This window comes from Elephas maximus, chromosome 15 (assembly GCF_024166365.1).
Source record: "Elephas maximus indicus isolate mEleMax1 chromosome 15, mEleMax1 primary haplotype, whole genome shotgun sequence".
NCBI lineage: Eukaryota > Metazoa > Chordata > Mammalia > Proboscidea > Elephantidae > Elephas > Elephas maximus.
In genome coordinates, this window is record NC_064833.1 from 92,044,641 (window position 1) to 92,062,536 (window position 17,896).

General features: G+C 36.0%; 1 protein-coding gene across 1 annotated transcript in view; it reads left to right on the forward strand.

Annotated features, from left to right (window-relative positions):
• SNTG1 (syntrophin gamma 1) overlaps positions 1–17,896 on the forward strand; it is a 1,301,402-nt gene that overhangs the window by 940,559 nt on the left and 342,947 nt on the right. The window contains exon 9 of the mRNA XM_049854568.1: positions 14,231–14,333. Within this exon, the coding sequence (XP_049710525.1) occupies positions 14,231–14,333 (103 nt within the window). The remainder of the gene's footprint in view (positions 1–14,230; positions 14,334–17,896) is intronic.

Genomic DNA, 17,896 nt, shown 5'->3' on the forward strand with positions numbered 1-17,896 from the left:
TCCAACCAGCGCCTGATCTCTAAAATCTATATGATTCTGTTAAAACTCAACCACAAAAAGACAACCCAATTAAAAATTGGGCAAAGGATATGAACACACACTTCACTAAAGAAGATATTCAGGCAGCTAACAGATACATGAGAAAATGCTCTCAATCATTACCCATTAGAGAAATGCAAATTAAAACTAGGATGAGATTCCATCTCACTCCAACAAGGCTGGCATTAATCCAAAAAACACAAAATAATAAATGTTGGAGAGGCTGCGGAGAGATTGGAACTCTTATACGCTGCTGGTGGGAATGTAAAATGGTACAACCACTTTGGAAATCGATCTGACATTTTCTTAAAAAGCTAGAAGTAGATTTAACATACGACCCAGAAATTCCACTTGTCAGAATATATCATAGAGAAATAAGAGCCTTTACACGAACAGATACATGCACACCCATGTTTATTGCAGCACTGTTTACAATAGCAAAAAGCTGGAAGCAACCAAGGTGTCCATCAACGGATGAATGGATAAATAAATTATGGTATATTCACACAATGGAGTACTACACATCGATAAAGAACAATGATGAATCCGTGAAACATTTCATAACATGAAGGAACCTGGAAGGCATTATGCTGAGTGAAATTAGTCAGATGCAAAAGGGCAAATATTGTATAAGAGCACTATTATAAGATCTTGAGAAATAGTTTAAACTGAAAAGAACACATTCTTCTGTGCTTATGAATAGGAGGAGGGAGAGAGGGTGGGAAAGGGTTATTTACTGATTAGATAGTAGTTAAGATCTACTTTAGGTGAAGGGAAGGAGAGCACTCAATACAAGGGAGGTCAGCTCAACTGGACTGGACCAAAAGCAAACAAGTTTCCTGAATAAACTGAATGCTTCGAAGGTCAGTGGAGCAAGGGCGGGAGTTTGGGGACTATGGCTTCAGGGGACATCTAAGTCAATTGGCAAAATAAATTCTATTGAAACATTCTGCATCCCACTTTGAAGTGTGGCATCTAGGATCTTAAACGCTAACAAGCGGCCATCTAAGATGCATAAACGAGTGTCAAACAACCTGGATCAAAGGAGAATGAAGAATACCAAGGTCACAAGGTAATTATGAGCCCAAGAGACAGAAAGAGCCACATGAACTAGAGACTACATCATCCTGAGAGCAGAAGAACTAGATGGAGCCCAGCCACAACCGATGTCTGCCCTGACAGGGAGCACAACAGAGAACCCCTGAGGGAGCAGGAGAACAGTGGGATGCAGACCCCAAATTCTCATAAAAAGACCAGACTTAATGGCCTGACTAAGGCTAGAAGAATCCCGGCAGTCATGTCCCCAAACCTTCTGTTGGCCCAGGATAGGTGCCATTCCAGAAGACAACTCATCAGACATGGATTGGACTGGATAATGGGTTGGAGAGAGATGCTGATGTAGAGTGAGCTACTTGCGTCAGGTGGACACTTGAGACTATGTTGGCATCTCCTGTCTGGAGGGGAGATGGGAGGGTAGAGGGGGTTAGAAGCTGGCAAAATGGTTACTAAAGGAGAGACTGGAAGGAGGGAGTGAGCTGACTCACTAGGGGGAGAGTAAGTGGGAGTATGTAGTAAGGTGTATATAAGTTTATATGTGAGAGACTGACTTGGTTTGTAAACTTTCACTTAAAGCACAATAAAAATTACTTTAAAAAAATCCTGTGAGCAGCCATCTAGGATATTCCACTGGTCTCACCTCTATGGGAGCAAGGAAGAATGAAGAAAACTAAAGATACAAGAGAAAAATTAGTCCAAGGGACTGATGGAACATGTCTACAGTGGCCTCCATCAGACTTGAGTCCAGTACAAGGAGATGGTGTCTGCCTACCACCACTGACTGTTCTGACAGGGATCACAATAGAGGGTCCTGGACAGAGCTCGAGAAAAATGTAGAACAAAATTCTAACTCAAAAAGAAAGACCAGACTTGCTGGCCTGACAGAGACTGGAGAAACCCTGAGAGTATGGCCCCCAGACACCCTTTCAGCTCAGTACTGAAGTCACTCCTGAGGTTCACTCTGCAGCCAGAGATAGGACAGGCCCATAAAACAAAACAATATTAAAGGGACACACCAGCCCAGGGGCAAGGACTAGAAGGCAGGAGCAGAGAGGAAAGCTGGTAATAGGAAACCCAAGGTTGAGATGGGAGAGCGCTGACATGCCATGGGGTTGTTAACCAATGTCATAAAACAATGTATGTACTGTTTAATGAGAAACTAGTTTCTTCCATAAATCTCCATCTATATTATAATAAAAAAAATTTTTTTAAAGAGAAAAAAAGTATTCAATGAAGGCCTCTTATGACCAGGGGCAGTACTAGGAATTTAAATACGTATGTGGACAAGATAAAAATAGCTGCTCTTGTGGAGCACACATTCTCTTGGCACAGAGATAGACAGTAACATGTACATGGGAAGGTGCTAATAGGCATTGAAAACCAGCTGGGCATAACAGAGATAGAAAGAACAGTCCACCCAACAGCAGCACAATATTCCTTCGTCTGCAGTGCACATGGGTCATTCTCCAGAAGAGACCACACCTTAGGACACAAAGCAGTCTTAATAAATTGTAAAAGGCAGAAATCATACAATGTATCTTCTCCAACTGCAGTAGAATGAAACTAGAAATTAATAACAGAAAGAAAACTGTAAAACACACTCGTGGAAATTGAACAAAATACCATTAAAACAACTGGTATGTCAAAGAAGAAACCAAGAGAGAAATCAGAAAATTCTTAAATTCAAATGAAAATTACAACACAGCATGCCAAACTTATGGGATGCAGCAAAGTCAGCACTTGGAGTGAAATTATAGCAGGAGATAGATTTAAAAATAGGAAAGATCTTAAATCAATAACCTAACTTTACAACTTGAGGAACTAAGAGAAGAAACACCCCAATCCTAAAGCTACCAAAAGTAAGAAAAAGCAAAGCAAAAATGAATGAAATAGAGAATAGAAAAAAAAAAAGAATAAATAAAACCAGAAGTTGTTTTTTTGAAAAGATCAATAGAGATACCTTTAGCTAGGCTGACAAAGAAAAGGAAGATACATATATCGAAAAGAAATAAAACAGGCAATATTACCACCAACTGTACAGAAATAAAAACGATCATAAAAGAATACTATGAACAAATGTGCATCAAAAAATTGGATAACTTAGTTAAAATGGATGAATTCCTAGAAGTACATAAACTACCTAAATTAACTCAAGAAGAAATAGAAAATCTCAACAGACACATAACAAGTGAAAATTCTGGACCAGATGACTTCACTAGGAAATTCTACGATACACTTATAGAAGAAATGACATCAATCCTTCTTAAACTTTTCCAAAAAATAGGAGGGAACACTTCCTAACTCATTCTATGCGGCAGCCATTACCCTAATACCAAAGGCAAACAAACGTACCACAAGAAAAGAAAGCTATGAACTAATATCCCTTATGAATATAGATGCAAACATCCTCAACCATATACTAGCAAACCAAAACCAATAGCATATTAAAAGGATTATATACCATGACCAAGTGGGATTTTACCTCAGGAATGTAATGGTAGTTCATAGATAATATAATATACCACATTAACAAAACAAAAGAAAAATGATTATCTCAATCAACACAGAAAATCGTTTGACAAATTCAGCACCCATTCATGATAAAAAATACTCAACAAACCAGAAATAGAAGGGAAATGCCCCAAAATGATAAAGAGCTTTTATGAAAAAAAGCATCTAACATCATTCTCAGAGGAGAAAGACTGAGAGCATTTCCTTTAAGATCAGGAACAAGACAAGGATGCCCACTCTCATCATAGCAAGTCAATATTGTACTGTAAGTTCTAGAGTAATTAGGCAAGAAAAATAGATAAAATATATCCAAAACAGAAAGGAAGGTATAAAACTATCCCTTTTTGCAGATGACATGGTCTTATACATAGAAAACCTCAAAGATTCAACAAGATAGCCCCTAGAGCTAATGAATTCAGCAAAGTGGCAGGACAAAAGGTCAACAGCAAAAAGTAGTTGAGTTTTTATATAATGGTAATGAGCAATCTGAAAAAAGATATTAATAAAACAATTACATTTATAACATCTAAAAGAACAAAATACCTAGCAATAAATTTAACCATGAAGGTAAAAGTTTTATACACTAAAAACTATAAACTATTGATTCAAAAAATTAAGGAACACCTAATAGAAAGATATTCCATATTCATAGATCTGAAGACTTAATATTGTTAAGATGTCAGTACTACCAAATCTATAGGTTCAATGCAACCCCTATCACAATTCCAATAGGCTTATTTTCAGATATGTAGAAGGCAATCCTCAAATTCCTATGGAATTGAAAGGGGCACTGAATAGCCACAACAATCTTGAAAAAGAACAAAGTAGTAAGATTCACACTTCTTGGTTTCAGAACATGCTACCGTATCAAACCAGTCTGGTACTGGTATAAGGCTAGACATATACACCAAAAGAATAGAATTAAGAGTACAAAAATAAACCTATATATTTATGGACAGTTGATTTTTAAGAAGGGTGCTTAGTCCATTCAATGGGGAAAGAAAAATAATTGTCTCTTCAATACATGGTACCAGGACAAATGGATTTCAACTTATAGAAATTTAAAGCTGGACCCATACCTCAGACCATATGAAAAATCAACCAAAAATTGATCAAGGACATAAATGTAAGAACTAGACCATAAAACACTTGGAAGAAAACATAAGGGTAATCCTTGGGGACTTAATTTGCAGCAATGGATTCTTATATATGACACAAAAAGTACAAGCAGCAAAAGACAAAAAATAGATCAATTGAAATTGATCAAAATAAAAACTTTTGTGAATCAATGGACTTTAACAACAAAGTAAAGAGATAACGTACAGAATAGAATAAAATATTTAGGAACCATGTATCTTATAAGGGTTTGATATCCTGTATATAAAAAGAACTCCTACAGCTCAACAACAAAAAGACAATCCAATCAAAAAAGGGCAAAGGACTTTAAGACATTTATTCAAACAAGATATGCAAATGGCCAACAAGCACATAAAAAGATTATCAGTGTCAGTCATTAAAACAAACCAATACCAAACCTTTGCCATCAAGCCAATTCCATCTCATAGAGACTCTGTAGGTCAGAGTAGAACTGCCCATAGGGTTTCCAAGAAACAGCTGGTGGATTCGAACTGCCGACCTTTTGGTTAGCAGTCAAGCTCTTAACCACTGCACCACTGTGGCGCCTTTTAGTCATTAGAGAAACACAAATGAAAACCACAATGAAATACTATTTCACTCCCACTAGGATGACTACTGTCATAAAAATACAAAATAAGAAGTGCTGGAGAGGCTGTGGAGAAACTGGAACCCTCATCTATTGTTGGTGGGATTGTAAAATGATGCAACTGCTGTGGAAACAGTTTGAAAGTACCTCAAAAAGCTAAAGATAGAATTGCTGTGTGATCTAAAAATTCCACTCCTAAGTATACACCCAAAAGACTTGAAAGCAGGTACAGACAGTTGTATACCAATGTTCATTGAAGCATTATTTACGAAAGCCAAAAGGTGAAAACAAGTGTCCATCAATACATTAATAAACAGAATGTAGTATATACATGCAATGGAATATTATGCAGCCATAAAAATAAATGGAATTCTGATACATGGATGAATCTTTAAAACCTTATACCGAATGATATTAGATGCTAAAGACAAATATTGTATTTCAGTTACATGAACTATCTGGAATAGACAAAATACATAGAGACCAAAGGTTTTTAGTGTTTACCAGGGGTAGGTGGGATGGGGAGAGGGAGAGTTTCATTTTTCCATTCCTGACTTTTGTGCTTTTATCATTTCTTGTTTCCCTACCTATGCTATAAACCTCATACTACCTTGTTATTGTCTTATTAATTTGTAAACAGATTAAAATATATGGAAAAAATCTTATATAATTAAATATGCAGTTACAGTTTCTAGTATGTTTCAATTCTTTGTGGAGCTCCCAATTTTATCTGCTAAAATTCTGCTGAAAGGACATCCTTTTTTATTTATTCTAGGGTGGGTCTGCAGTTGATTAATTTTTTCAGCTTATCTATGTCTGAAAAAAAAATATTTTGCACCTATTTTTGAAAGATATTTTTGCTAGGTGTAAAATTCTAAATTGATGATAAAGTCGTTATTTTTCCATCAATACTTTAAATATGTTTCTTTAATTTCTTCTCTATTGAATTTTTTTTCAGTAAGTCTACTGTCATTTTTATTTTTGTCACTTTAGATATAGTGTCTTTCTCCCTAGTTGCTTTTAAAATTTTATCTTTATCTCTAGTTTTAAGAAATTTGAATATCATATGCCTTGCTGTAGATTTTTTCATGCCTATTGTACTTGAGGTTTGTGGATCCATTTGATCTGTGGGCTTTTAGTTTTTAACAAGTTTGGGAAATATTTGTCAATCATGTCTTTAATTTTTTTTTTTTTTTTCTGTTTCTCTCCTGTCCCTCAGAGATAACGATTGAAAATAGAATAGGCCTCCGGATTTTGATCTATATCCCACTGATACTCTGTTCATTTTTGGAAAAAAAAAACCAAAAACTTTGTGTTTCATTTGGGATTATTTCTTTTGTTATGAATTAAACTAAATAATCTTTTGTTCTGTAGTATCTAATCTGCTGTTGAACTCATATGAATTTTTCACTTTACACATTGCAGTTTTTATCTGTAGAAGTTTGATTCAGACCTTTTCTTTAACTTTTAGAAATAATTATAGACTCACAGGAAGATGTACCAAAATTACAGAGAAGTCCTGTGATCCATCACCCAGTTTTCCTCAATAGTTATAAACTAACAATTTTTTGTAGCAGCAGCGGATTTGTCCAATTTAATATTCATCTGATTTCTTAATTGCTACTTCCCTGGCTGTTGATCCATGTAGAATGAAATTGCTTACAACTTCAATTTCTTCACTATTTATCACGATGTTGTTGACCTAGTTGTGAGGATTTGCATTTTCTTCACATTCAAGTGTAAACCGTACTGAAGGCTGTAGTATTCAAAAAAAAAAAAAAAACCCAAAAACATCACTTTGGTGACTAAAGAGCACCTGACTCAAGTCATGGTGTTTTCCATCACCTCATATGCATGTAAGAGGTGGGCAATGAAAAAAAAATACAGAAGAATTGAAACATTTAAATTGTGGCTTTGGCAATGTTTAATACACTGTACTGTCAGAAGAACAAACAAGTCAGTCTCAGAAGTAATACTACCAGAATATTCTTTAGTAACAATATTGGTGAGACTTTGAATCACTTACTTTAGACATGCCATCAGGAGAAAACAATGACTATAAAAGGATAACCTGTTTGGTAGATGGTCAGCAAAAATGAGAAAAACCCTTAAGAAATGAATTGACACAATAGCCACAAAAATGGGCTCAAATATACCAAAGATCATAGAAATGGCACAGGAACAGGCAACATTATTTCTATTAAATGTAAGGTTGCCAAAAGTGGGAGCCAACTTAAACACAATTGTCGTAGGCTGGGTTCTCTAGAGAGGCAAAACAAGCAAACTGTATATATATGTATATAGAGAAAGATTTGTATCAAGGAAATGGCTCATGGAGTTGTAGAGGCTGCAAAGTGCCCAAGTCCATGGGTCAGGCTGGAGGCTTCTCCTGACTCATGTTGCTGCAGGGGCTGACGAACTCAACATCAGCAAGTCAGACAGCAAGCCTCTGGCTCACAGGCTATGGAGACCTGTGAATTCCAAGATAGGCTGGGAAGATGGCAGGTAAACTGCTAGCTCAGGTCCCAGGAACCAGAGAGCAGGCACACAGGAGTCAGCTGCAGGATCCAGGGCAAGCAAAAGCCCCTGAGCCTTGCCAGAAAGTCCACCTATGTTGGATGCAGGCCACACCAATAAGGAAACTCCCTTTCAACTGATTGACCACTCGCAGCAGGTCCCATCATGGAGGTGATCACATTACATCATATGTCATCATGAAGGTGATTACATCGTAACTGCCAAACCACTGAGAATCATGGCCCAGTCAAGCTGATACACAACCTTAACAATCACAGCAATGAACAACAACATGAAAAGTTGTGTACAGGTTGTTTGTTTTTAACAGGCATACGTTTTTATTTCTCTAGAATAAATGCATAGGAGTACAATTTCTGGGTCATGTGGTAGTTGCATATATACTTTTTTTTAAGAAACAGCTGAACCATTTTTCAGAGTGGCTGTACCATTTTACACTCATGTATGAGAGATCTACTTTCTCCACATCTTCTTACTGGATTTTGGCATTATCACTGTTTCTTTATAAATTCTAGTAGATGTGCAGTGATATGTCACTGTGGTCTTAATTTGCATTTCCTAATATATTATTGAATATCTTTTCATGTGATTATTTGCCTTTGAATATCATTTTGAGTGAAATGTCTGTTCATGGCCCATGCCAATTTTCTAATTTGGGTATTTGATTTTTACTGTTAAATTTGAAGAGTTCTTTAAATATTCTAGATAGTGGTCTGTGCTTGATATGTGGCTTGCAAATATTTTCTCCTACTTAAGCTTAATTTTTTTGTTCTTTAACTGGCTATTTTATAAAAACCAAAACCAAACCAAACCCAGTGCCGTCGAGTCGGTTCCAACTCATAGTGACCCTATAGGACAGAGTAGAACTGCCCCATAGAGTTTCCAAGGAGCGCCTGGCGGATTCGAACTGTCAACCCTTTGGTTAGCAGCAGTAGCACTTAACCACTAAGCCACCAGGGAAAGCAGTTATTAATTTTTTAATTTGTAAGAAGTCTGTTTTATCAGTTTTTCCTTTTATGAATTATGTTTTGATGCCATGTTTAAAGAACATTTCAACAAGCCCTAGGTCCTAAAGATTTTCTCCAATATTAAAAAAAAAAAAATTTTTTTTTAGATACTAGAAATTGTATAGTTTTACATTTTTCATGTAAATTTATGATCAATTTTAATTTTTTATAAGTTTGAGATTTAAGTCAAGATTTTGATTTGTTTTGTTCTATATGTTTAATATGAAACATATGTTTAAAAGACTATCATTTATCCATTGAATTGCAACTTGCATGTAAATATACTTTGTTTCCCTATTTTGTTCCAGTCAGCTATAGGTCTATAACTTCACCAATACCACATGACAATCTTGAAATCTGAGACTGATTCTTTTCATTTTTCTTTTTCAAATTTGCTTTAAGCAATCTATTTCCTTTGCTTTGATATATACATTTTAGAGTAATTTTATCTGTATCTATAAAAAATGCTGGAATTTTCATAGGAATTGTGTTAAACCTATATGTCAATTTACAGAAAACTGACATCTTTATAATGTTGAGTCTTACAAATTTATGAACACAGTGTGTATGTCTCTCCATTTATTTAGGTCTTTTCTGATATTTAAATTATCGTTTCATAGTTTTTAGCATGTAGTTTGGGACAAGTTCAATTAGATTTAGACAGCTGATTTAAATTATTATGAATGGTATTTTCTTTCTAATTTTGATGTGCAAATGCTAATTGCAAGTATATATAAATAAAATTGATTTTTGTTTGTTGGTCTTATATCCTATGACCTTGTTGAACTAACATATTAAGTCTAGTAGGTTTGGAGGGTTTTTGTTTTTATTGTTTTTGGTAGAGTCCTTGGATTTTCACCAAAAATATTAACATAATTTGAAAATAGGGGCAGTTTTATTTATTTTCCAATTTGAATGCTGTTTTCCTTTTTTTAACCTTATTGCATTGCCTAGAATTTCCAGTATTATGCTGAGTAGCAGTGGCGAGAGTGAACAGTCTTGTCTTCTTTCTGATCATAGGGGAAAGCACCCTTGTTGTTGTTAGGTGCCGTCGAGTCTGTTCCGACTCATAGCGACCCTATGCACAACAGAACGAAACAGTGCCTGTTCCTGAGCCATCCTTACAATCGTTGTTATGCTTGAGCTCATTGTTGCAGCCACTGTGTCAATCCACCTTGTTGAGGGTCTTCTTCTTTTCCGCTGACCCTGTACTCTGCAAAGCATGATGTCCTTCTCCAGGGACTGATCCCTCCTGACAACATGTCCAAAGTATATAAGACGCAGTCTCGCCATCCTTGACTCTAAGGAGCATTCTGGCCCCCCTTCTTCCAAGATAGATTTGTTCGTTCTTTTGACAGTCCATGGTATATTCAATATTCTTCGCCAACACCACAGTTCAAAGGCGTCAACTCTTCTTCAGTCTTCCTTATTCATTGTCCAGCTTTCACAGGCATATGATGTGATTGAAAATACCATGGCTTGGGTCAGGTGCACCTTAGTCTTCAGGGTGACATCTTTACTCTTCAACACTTTGAAGAGGTCCTTTGCAGCAGATTTGCCCAATGCAATGCGTCTTTTGATTTCTTGACTGCTGCTTCCATGGCTGTTGATTGTGGATCCAAGTAAAATGAAATCCTTGACAACTTCAGTCATTTCTCCATTTATCATGGTGTTGCTCACTGGTCCAGTTGTGAGGATTTTTGTTTTCTTTATGTTCAGGTGCAATTCATACTGCAGGCTGCGGTCTTTGATCTTCATTTGTAAGTGCTTCAAGTCCTGTTCACTTTCAGCAAGCAAGGTTGTGTCATCTGCATAACAAAGGTTGTTAATGAGTCTTCCTCCAATCCTGATGCCCCGTTCTTCCTCATATAGTCCAGCTTCTCGGATTATTTGTTCAGCATACAGATTGAATAGGTATGGTGAGAGAATACAACCCTGACGCACACCTTTCCTGACTTTAAACCAATCGGTATCCCCTTGTTCTGTGCAAACAACTGCCTCTTGATCTATGTAAAGGTTCCTCATGAGCGCAATTAAGTGTTCTGGAATTCCCATTCTTCTCAGTGTTATCCAAAGTTTGTTATGATCCACACAGTCGAATGCCTTTGCATAGTCAGTAAAACACCGGTAAACATCCTTCTGGTATTCTCTGCTTTCAGCCAGGATCCATCTGACATCGGCAATGATATCCCTGGTTCCATGTCCTCTTCTGAAACCGGCCTGAATTTCTGGCAGTTCTCTGTCAATATACTGCTGCAGCCTTTTTTGAACGATCTTCAGCAAAATTTTGCTTGCGTGTGATATTAATGATATTGTTCTATAATTTCCACATTCGGTTGGATCACCTTTCTTGGGAATAGGCATAAATATGGATCTCTTCCAGTCAGTTGGCCAGGAAGCTCTCTTCCATATTTCTTAGCATACACCAGTGAGCACCTCCAGCACTCACTCTTCTTTCTAATCATAGGGGAAAGCACCCTGTGTTTTGTAAATAAGTATGAATTTAGCTGTAGGATTTTTGTAAATGTTCTTTATTAAGTTAAGGGAGTTCATCTCTATTCCTATTTATCTCAGAGTTGTTATCATAAATGGATATTGAATACAGGCAAATGCATTTTCTGCATCAACTGATACAGTCATGTGACTTTTTTCTTATTTTACCTGTTAATATGATGTATTTTGATGTTTGATTTTGAAATGATGAACAAGCCTTATTCCCTGGAATAATCCCACATGTACTGGTTTATAAGTATTTTAAATATTGCTAAATTCTCTTTGTTAATATTTTGTTTAAAATGTTTGTGTTTATATTCATGAGAGATGTTGCTCTTTAGATTTTTGTTTCTTTTTTGTTTTTTGTATTGTCTTTCTTATTTTGGTATTAGATTAATACAAGCTTCAAGCAATGTGTTAGAAAATATTTCTACTTCTTCAGCTTTGGAAAAGATTGTTTAAAATTGTTCTTAATTTTTCTTTAAATGTTAGGGATAACTCTCCAGTGAAAAATTTGGACATGATATTCTTTTTCTGGGAGATTTTTAATTGAAAATTCAATTCCTTTAATTCTTAAAAGACTACTCAGATTATCTTTTTCTTCCTGGATGAATTGTACTAGTTTTTGGCTTTTGAGGAATTGTTTGATTTCTTCTGATTTGTTACATTTATGGGGGTAAAGTTACTTGTAATGTCCCCCTATCAATGACTGAAATTTCTCTAGTGAAAACTTCTTTCTCATTCTTAGTATTGATGATTTGTGTCTGCCTTTTAATCATTTTCACATTTTCAGATATTTGTGAATTTTTTATCTTTTCAAAGACCAGCTCTTTTGCATGGATTTTCTTTACTGTTTTTCTATTTTAATGTCACTGATGTCCACTTTTATCTTTGTTATTTACTTACATTTGCTTGTTTTGATTTATTTTCCTGTCTTTTTCTAGGATTCTGAGGCGGGAACTTAAAATATTGATTTGAGGCTTTTCCTCTCTGCCAATATGTGTATTTAGTTTTATCAATTTCCATCTTATGACTGCTTTACCTGCATCCCACAAATGTTGACTGTTGTAATTTCCTCTATATTCAGTTTGTGTTTGTGTGTTTAGTAGACTTAAATTTTTACAGCACTTTTAGCTTACAGAAGAATTGTGCAGAAAAACAGTTTCCATATACCTCCCTCTGCCTTGCACACTGCTTTTTCTATCGTTAATACTTTATTCCTGTGGTACATTTGTTGCAATTGATGAACAAATATCAATACATTATTATTAACTAAGGTCTGTAGATCACTTTAGGAATCACAGTTTGTGTTGTGCAGTCCTATGGATTTGACAAATCCACCATTATAATATCATGCAGAATAGTTTCACTGCCCTGGTTTTATTCTCTTGTATCTCCACTACATTATTTAGGCAATCCCACAAGTTGTTTGTTTTTTTTTTTTTTTTGGATATTGTATTTTTTTCAGGTTTATAATTTCCATTTGGTAAGATAATTTATTCCTTCTATCTTTTAATTGGTCACAAAGACTCTTGTCTAGTTTTATGGGTTGTGGTTCCATTGAGAATCTAATTTTTAAGCCTCCATGGTACTGTTTTGGTCTTTTGGTATTACATGTGCCACAGGGGTCTCACTGTTCCCTGCTGGTGTTACTTGATAGGGTAGAGGGAGCTTCCTGAGGCCTGGCCTCCTGGAACCACTAAGTGCAGGAAGAGGTCCTTAGTCTAGTGAAGACTACGTGCTTCCCAGGTGGCACTGGTTGTAGAGGAAGACCCTTCCCTGTGGAGGACAGGGAGTGCCTCTGGGGAAACTGCGTTTTGAGCAGGATTGCCATCCTTGGTGCTTATCTGTAGTGTGGTGTCCCTGGGTCGGGGAGAGTCTCAAGCCCATGAAGACTAAAAGGAGCGTCAGCACTCTTTGTGGTGGGACCTCCTACCAGGGCCCTGTCTACACAGGGTCTTTGGTTTGATCAGGAAGGGACTCTCAGGACTAGTGAGGAAGAGAGGGTTTCCAACCTGGGTGCTTGTTAAGACATGACACCCCTTGCTGGTGCTCCCCCAGCCCCACTGATGTCTTTGGTGGAAGAGAGGAGTCTCGGGCCTTGAGGGAAGGAGAAGGCTCCCCCTGCCACTTACTGTCCTCAGGTTTCTGATCTGTCCTCTCTGCTGGTTCTGGTTATCTGATTTACCTGGTATTGGCAAGACCACCTTTGATCCAGAGGCAGAATCAGTGCACCTGGCTGTCTTCTGTTGTTATGTTGGGAGTCAGAAAAAGTCAAGGCTGGATTGTCTCCCTCTGTTGGCTGGGGGGGATATAAGATGCCCCACTAATCTGCTGTTCTCCAGTCCTGGGGTTTGTAACCATTGCAGAGGTCTCCTTCAATTATCTTCTGCAGTTTTTCCCCTGAGTTTATGGCTGTTCTTATTGGAGCAGAGCAGTGAGAAATGAGGCTATGCCATCTTGTTGAGACCAAAAGTCATGCTACTTTGTTTTGAATAACCAGTTCTTTGCTCCTTGAGGTTGAACATTTTTCTGTATGTTTGACTGCAAATTATATTTTCATATTTATTGCTTGCTGCTTCACGAATGATTCTTAATTCTCCCATTAATCTGTATGAAAGCTTACAGTTATAAATATATTTTTCCAATTACGATTGATGCAAGTAACTCCTCAGGTTGTTGTACCTCATTTGTGTTGATGGCTGTATTCCTGTACTGTGAGATAATTTTTATTCCCTTTATCTTTCATAAAATGTACCTGGCCACTAGGTGAAAAACGTGACTAATCATTTCATGTTTCTGTAATCATATATAAAAATTTGTAAACATTTACGTAGTGGTAACATTTTTATTTTATTTTATTTAGGTTCAGGTTCTTCGGAATGCTGGGGAAGAAGTGACCTTAACAGTGTCATTTTTGAAACGAGCACCTGCTTTCCTCAAACTCCTGCTGAATGAAGATTGTACATGTAAGCTCACGTCATCGTTTTCCCTTTCTAACCATTATTTTCAGAAAGTAATTGGCAACCTTTTTTTAAAACTGGGTTTTCTGCCTGAATGTAAACACTTTTATATCACAAAGTGTCCTATTAGCCCCCTAGGAAAAGGGAATAGATTCTGTTCAGAAGTTATTCACCACACTTGGAGTTGTTTTTCACCCTTATGATTGGAGAAGCATATATATTTAAAACTTGAGTTATCATATCAAATATACTTACTTTGTGTATTTATTAAATTTCACTCATAATATTTGGTGAGTATATAGTCCATAACCAGAAAATTACATACTCTTATTTAACTACAGGACTTATTTAAAAAAAAATTGCATTTACGTTGCCTCAATAATAATAATAATAATAATAAAAAGACCCATTGCCATCGAGTCGGTTTCAACTCACAGAGACCCTATAGGACAGAGTAGAACTGGCCCATAGGGTTTACAAGGAGAATAGGAAGAGAGAATTAAACCCTTGCCTATGTGGATATATAATAATTTATATAATAGTTACTTAAGATGTTCAGCATTGATTTTGTTTCATTGTTCTTCTTCTGAAATTAAATGTACAATAATCTAATTAATAACTTTGTAAAAACAAATCAACGAAAGACACAATTTTGAACAGAGACATAATTTAAATGCAATGAAATGCAAAGATCTTACGTGTACAGTTGGATCGGTTTTGACAAGTGCATACATTTTCTTAACCAACACTCCCATAAATCACAAAATAGATTCTCTGTGCTTCTTTCCATTAACTCACATCCCAGAAACAATCATTCATTCAATATCATTCATCATAGATTATTTTCACCTTTTCTAGACCTTCATGTAATTGAATCATACTGCATTTATTTATTTATTTGGCTTATTCCATTCTGCACAATGTCTTTTAGATTCACCCATGATGTATATTTCAGTAGTTGTTCATTTACATTGCTGTGCCATATTCCATTGTATAAATAAACTGTGTTAATCCATTCACCTCTTGTTGGATACCACGGCTGTTTCCAGTATTTCACTTTTAAGAATTAAGCCGTTATGACTCTTCTTGTCAATGCTTTTTGCAGACATATATTTTTATTTCACTACAGGAACAGGAAAGATACATAATTAACTTACTACTAAATTACCAACCACATTTCCAAAGTGGCTACATTTTAAATCACCTCCTGCTGTCCACTCCAGCAGTGTATGAGAGTCTGGTTTCTCTACATTACTTCCAATATTTGATGGCCCACCAATTATTTTTAGTCAGTCTGTTGAATGTTATGGTAATATTGTGTTTCCCTGATGAATAATGCTGATAAGCTCTTTTACACTTGCTTGTTCACCATTTGTTTATCTTCTTTTACAATGTGTTTGCTCAAGTCTTTTTACTGTTTTCTCCTGGTTAGTCTTTTTCACTTTTAAATTGTACAAATTTTCTAAGATATTATGTATATAGATATATTGCTAGATATTTTTTTTTTATATGTACTGCAAATGTATTCTCCTTCTCTGTGAATATATAATTTATATTTTTTAACCTAAGGGTGCCTATTTGTGAACCGTAAAGAAAAAAAAAAAAAAACTTTGCCATTGAGTGGATTCTGACTCATAGGGACCCTATAGGATGGACTAGAAGTGCCCCATAAAATTTCCAAGGAGCAGCTGGTGGATTGGAACTACCGACCTTTTGGTTAGCAGTGGAGCTCTTAAGTAGCCTGCACCAGGGCTCCTATTTGTGAGCAGGAGCTTTTAATTCCGATAAAGTCCAATTTGCTGATTGTTACGGGTATTATTGTTGTATATGGTTTTTGTTTTTCTGTATTCTAAGAAACATTTTACTACCCCCAAGGTGAAAAAGATATCACCCATGTTTCTTCTGGAAGCTTTATAGCTTTGGCTTTATGACTCATCCTGTAATCCATTTAATATTAAGTACGTCTGTATGTTTGGGTGTGTTAGGAATCAAGATAGAGGACGGATAGATATAGATATATATCCAGCTATTCCAGCATCATTTTTGGTATGTTTTCCATTTGCCAGTACAGTGAAACCTGTCAGAGCCTGAACTCTATGGGACAGCCTTGTTTTTCTGGGTCTGCAAGTTTTCTTCCTTTAACAGGATACAGTCTTACCACTTGTCTATTGCTTGTTATAGTGGAAAACTATCGTTTTCCTTCTCTGGCAGGTTTTCAGCTTACACAGGTTCTGGCTTTCACAGGTTTATTGAATAATTTTAAGTGTTTTTCTGTCTTCATGAAGGACACTTATCTGTACTTTTTTATTGTTTTTGAAAATACATACATCAACACATACAACAATTCAATAATTTCTTCATGTACAGTACAGTGACATTGGTTACATTCTTCAAATTGTGCAGCCATTATCATCTTCCCTTTCTGATTTGTCGTAATTGACATATTGACATAAACTTACATCCCCTAATCTTCCTATCTAACCGTCTAGTGTTCTTTCCTTCCAATATGAAAAACTACCTTAAGTAATTCTTGAAAAGCAGGTCTGGTATTAAAAAATTCCCACAAATTTTGTTTATTTGGGAATGTTTTTATCTCACCCTCATTTTGAATGACAAATTTGCTGGATAAAGAATTCTTGGTAGAAAATTATTTCCCTTCAATACTTTACATATGTCATCCCATTGCCTTCTGAAGTCCAGATTTTCTGAGGAGAAATTGGCACTATTTTTTTTTTTTAAATCAGAGATTCATATATGGTACACTGTGCTTTTCTATTGCTGCTTTCAGAACTCCTTATTTTTGGTTTTTAAGCATTTTATTACAGTATGTCTCATTGTAGACCTTGTTGTATTCCTTCTGCTTGGAGTTGACCTAGATTCCAGGATTTGTAGACTTTATTCAGGTCTGGGGAATTATCTTTCATCACATCTTGGAAAATTCTTTCTATCCCTTTCATTCCTTTTCCTATGGAATTCCCATAATCCTAGTATTGAATTTCTTAATTTTGTCCCACAATTCCATTTGACTTTGTTTGCTTTTCTTTGTTCTTTTCTCTTGTTTCTCTTGTGACATAATAAGTTCAGTTACCATGTCTTCTAGTTAGCTTAGTCTGTTTTCTGTTGCTCAAATCTACTGTTGAATTCCTCCCTTGAAAATTCCAATTCAGCTATTTTATTTGTCACTTCTAGTATTTCTCTTTAACATTTTCTACCATCTTTTAAGAAGCCCTGGTGGCTAAGTGGTTAAGTGCCACAGCTGCTAACCAACAGGTTGGCAGTTCAAATCCGCCAGGCACTCCTTGGAGACTCTGTGGGGCAGTTCTGCTCTGTCCTCTAGGGTCGCTATGAGTCGGAATCAACTCGAAGGCAATGGGTTTGGTTTTTTGTTTTTTTTTTTAATCATCTTTTGAGTTTGTCATTTGTTTCTTGATCTACATTAGTTTGTTTTCTGTATGTTCTTTGTTTCATTTGAATATCTTTAACATTGTTGACTGGAAGTTCTCTATTTTCTTGCTAACCTGGCCTCCATAGGCTCAGTTTCCACTTCTTTGTGGTTTTCTTGTAATTGG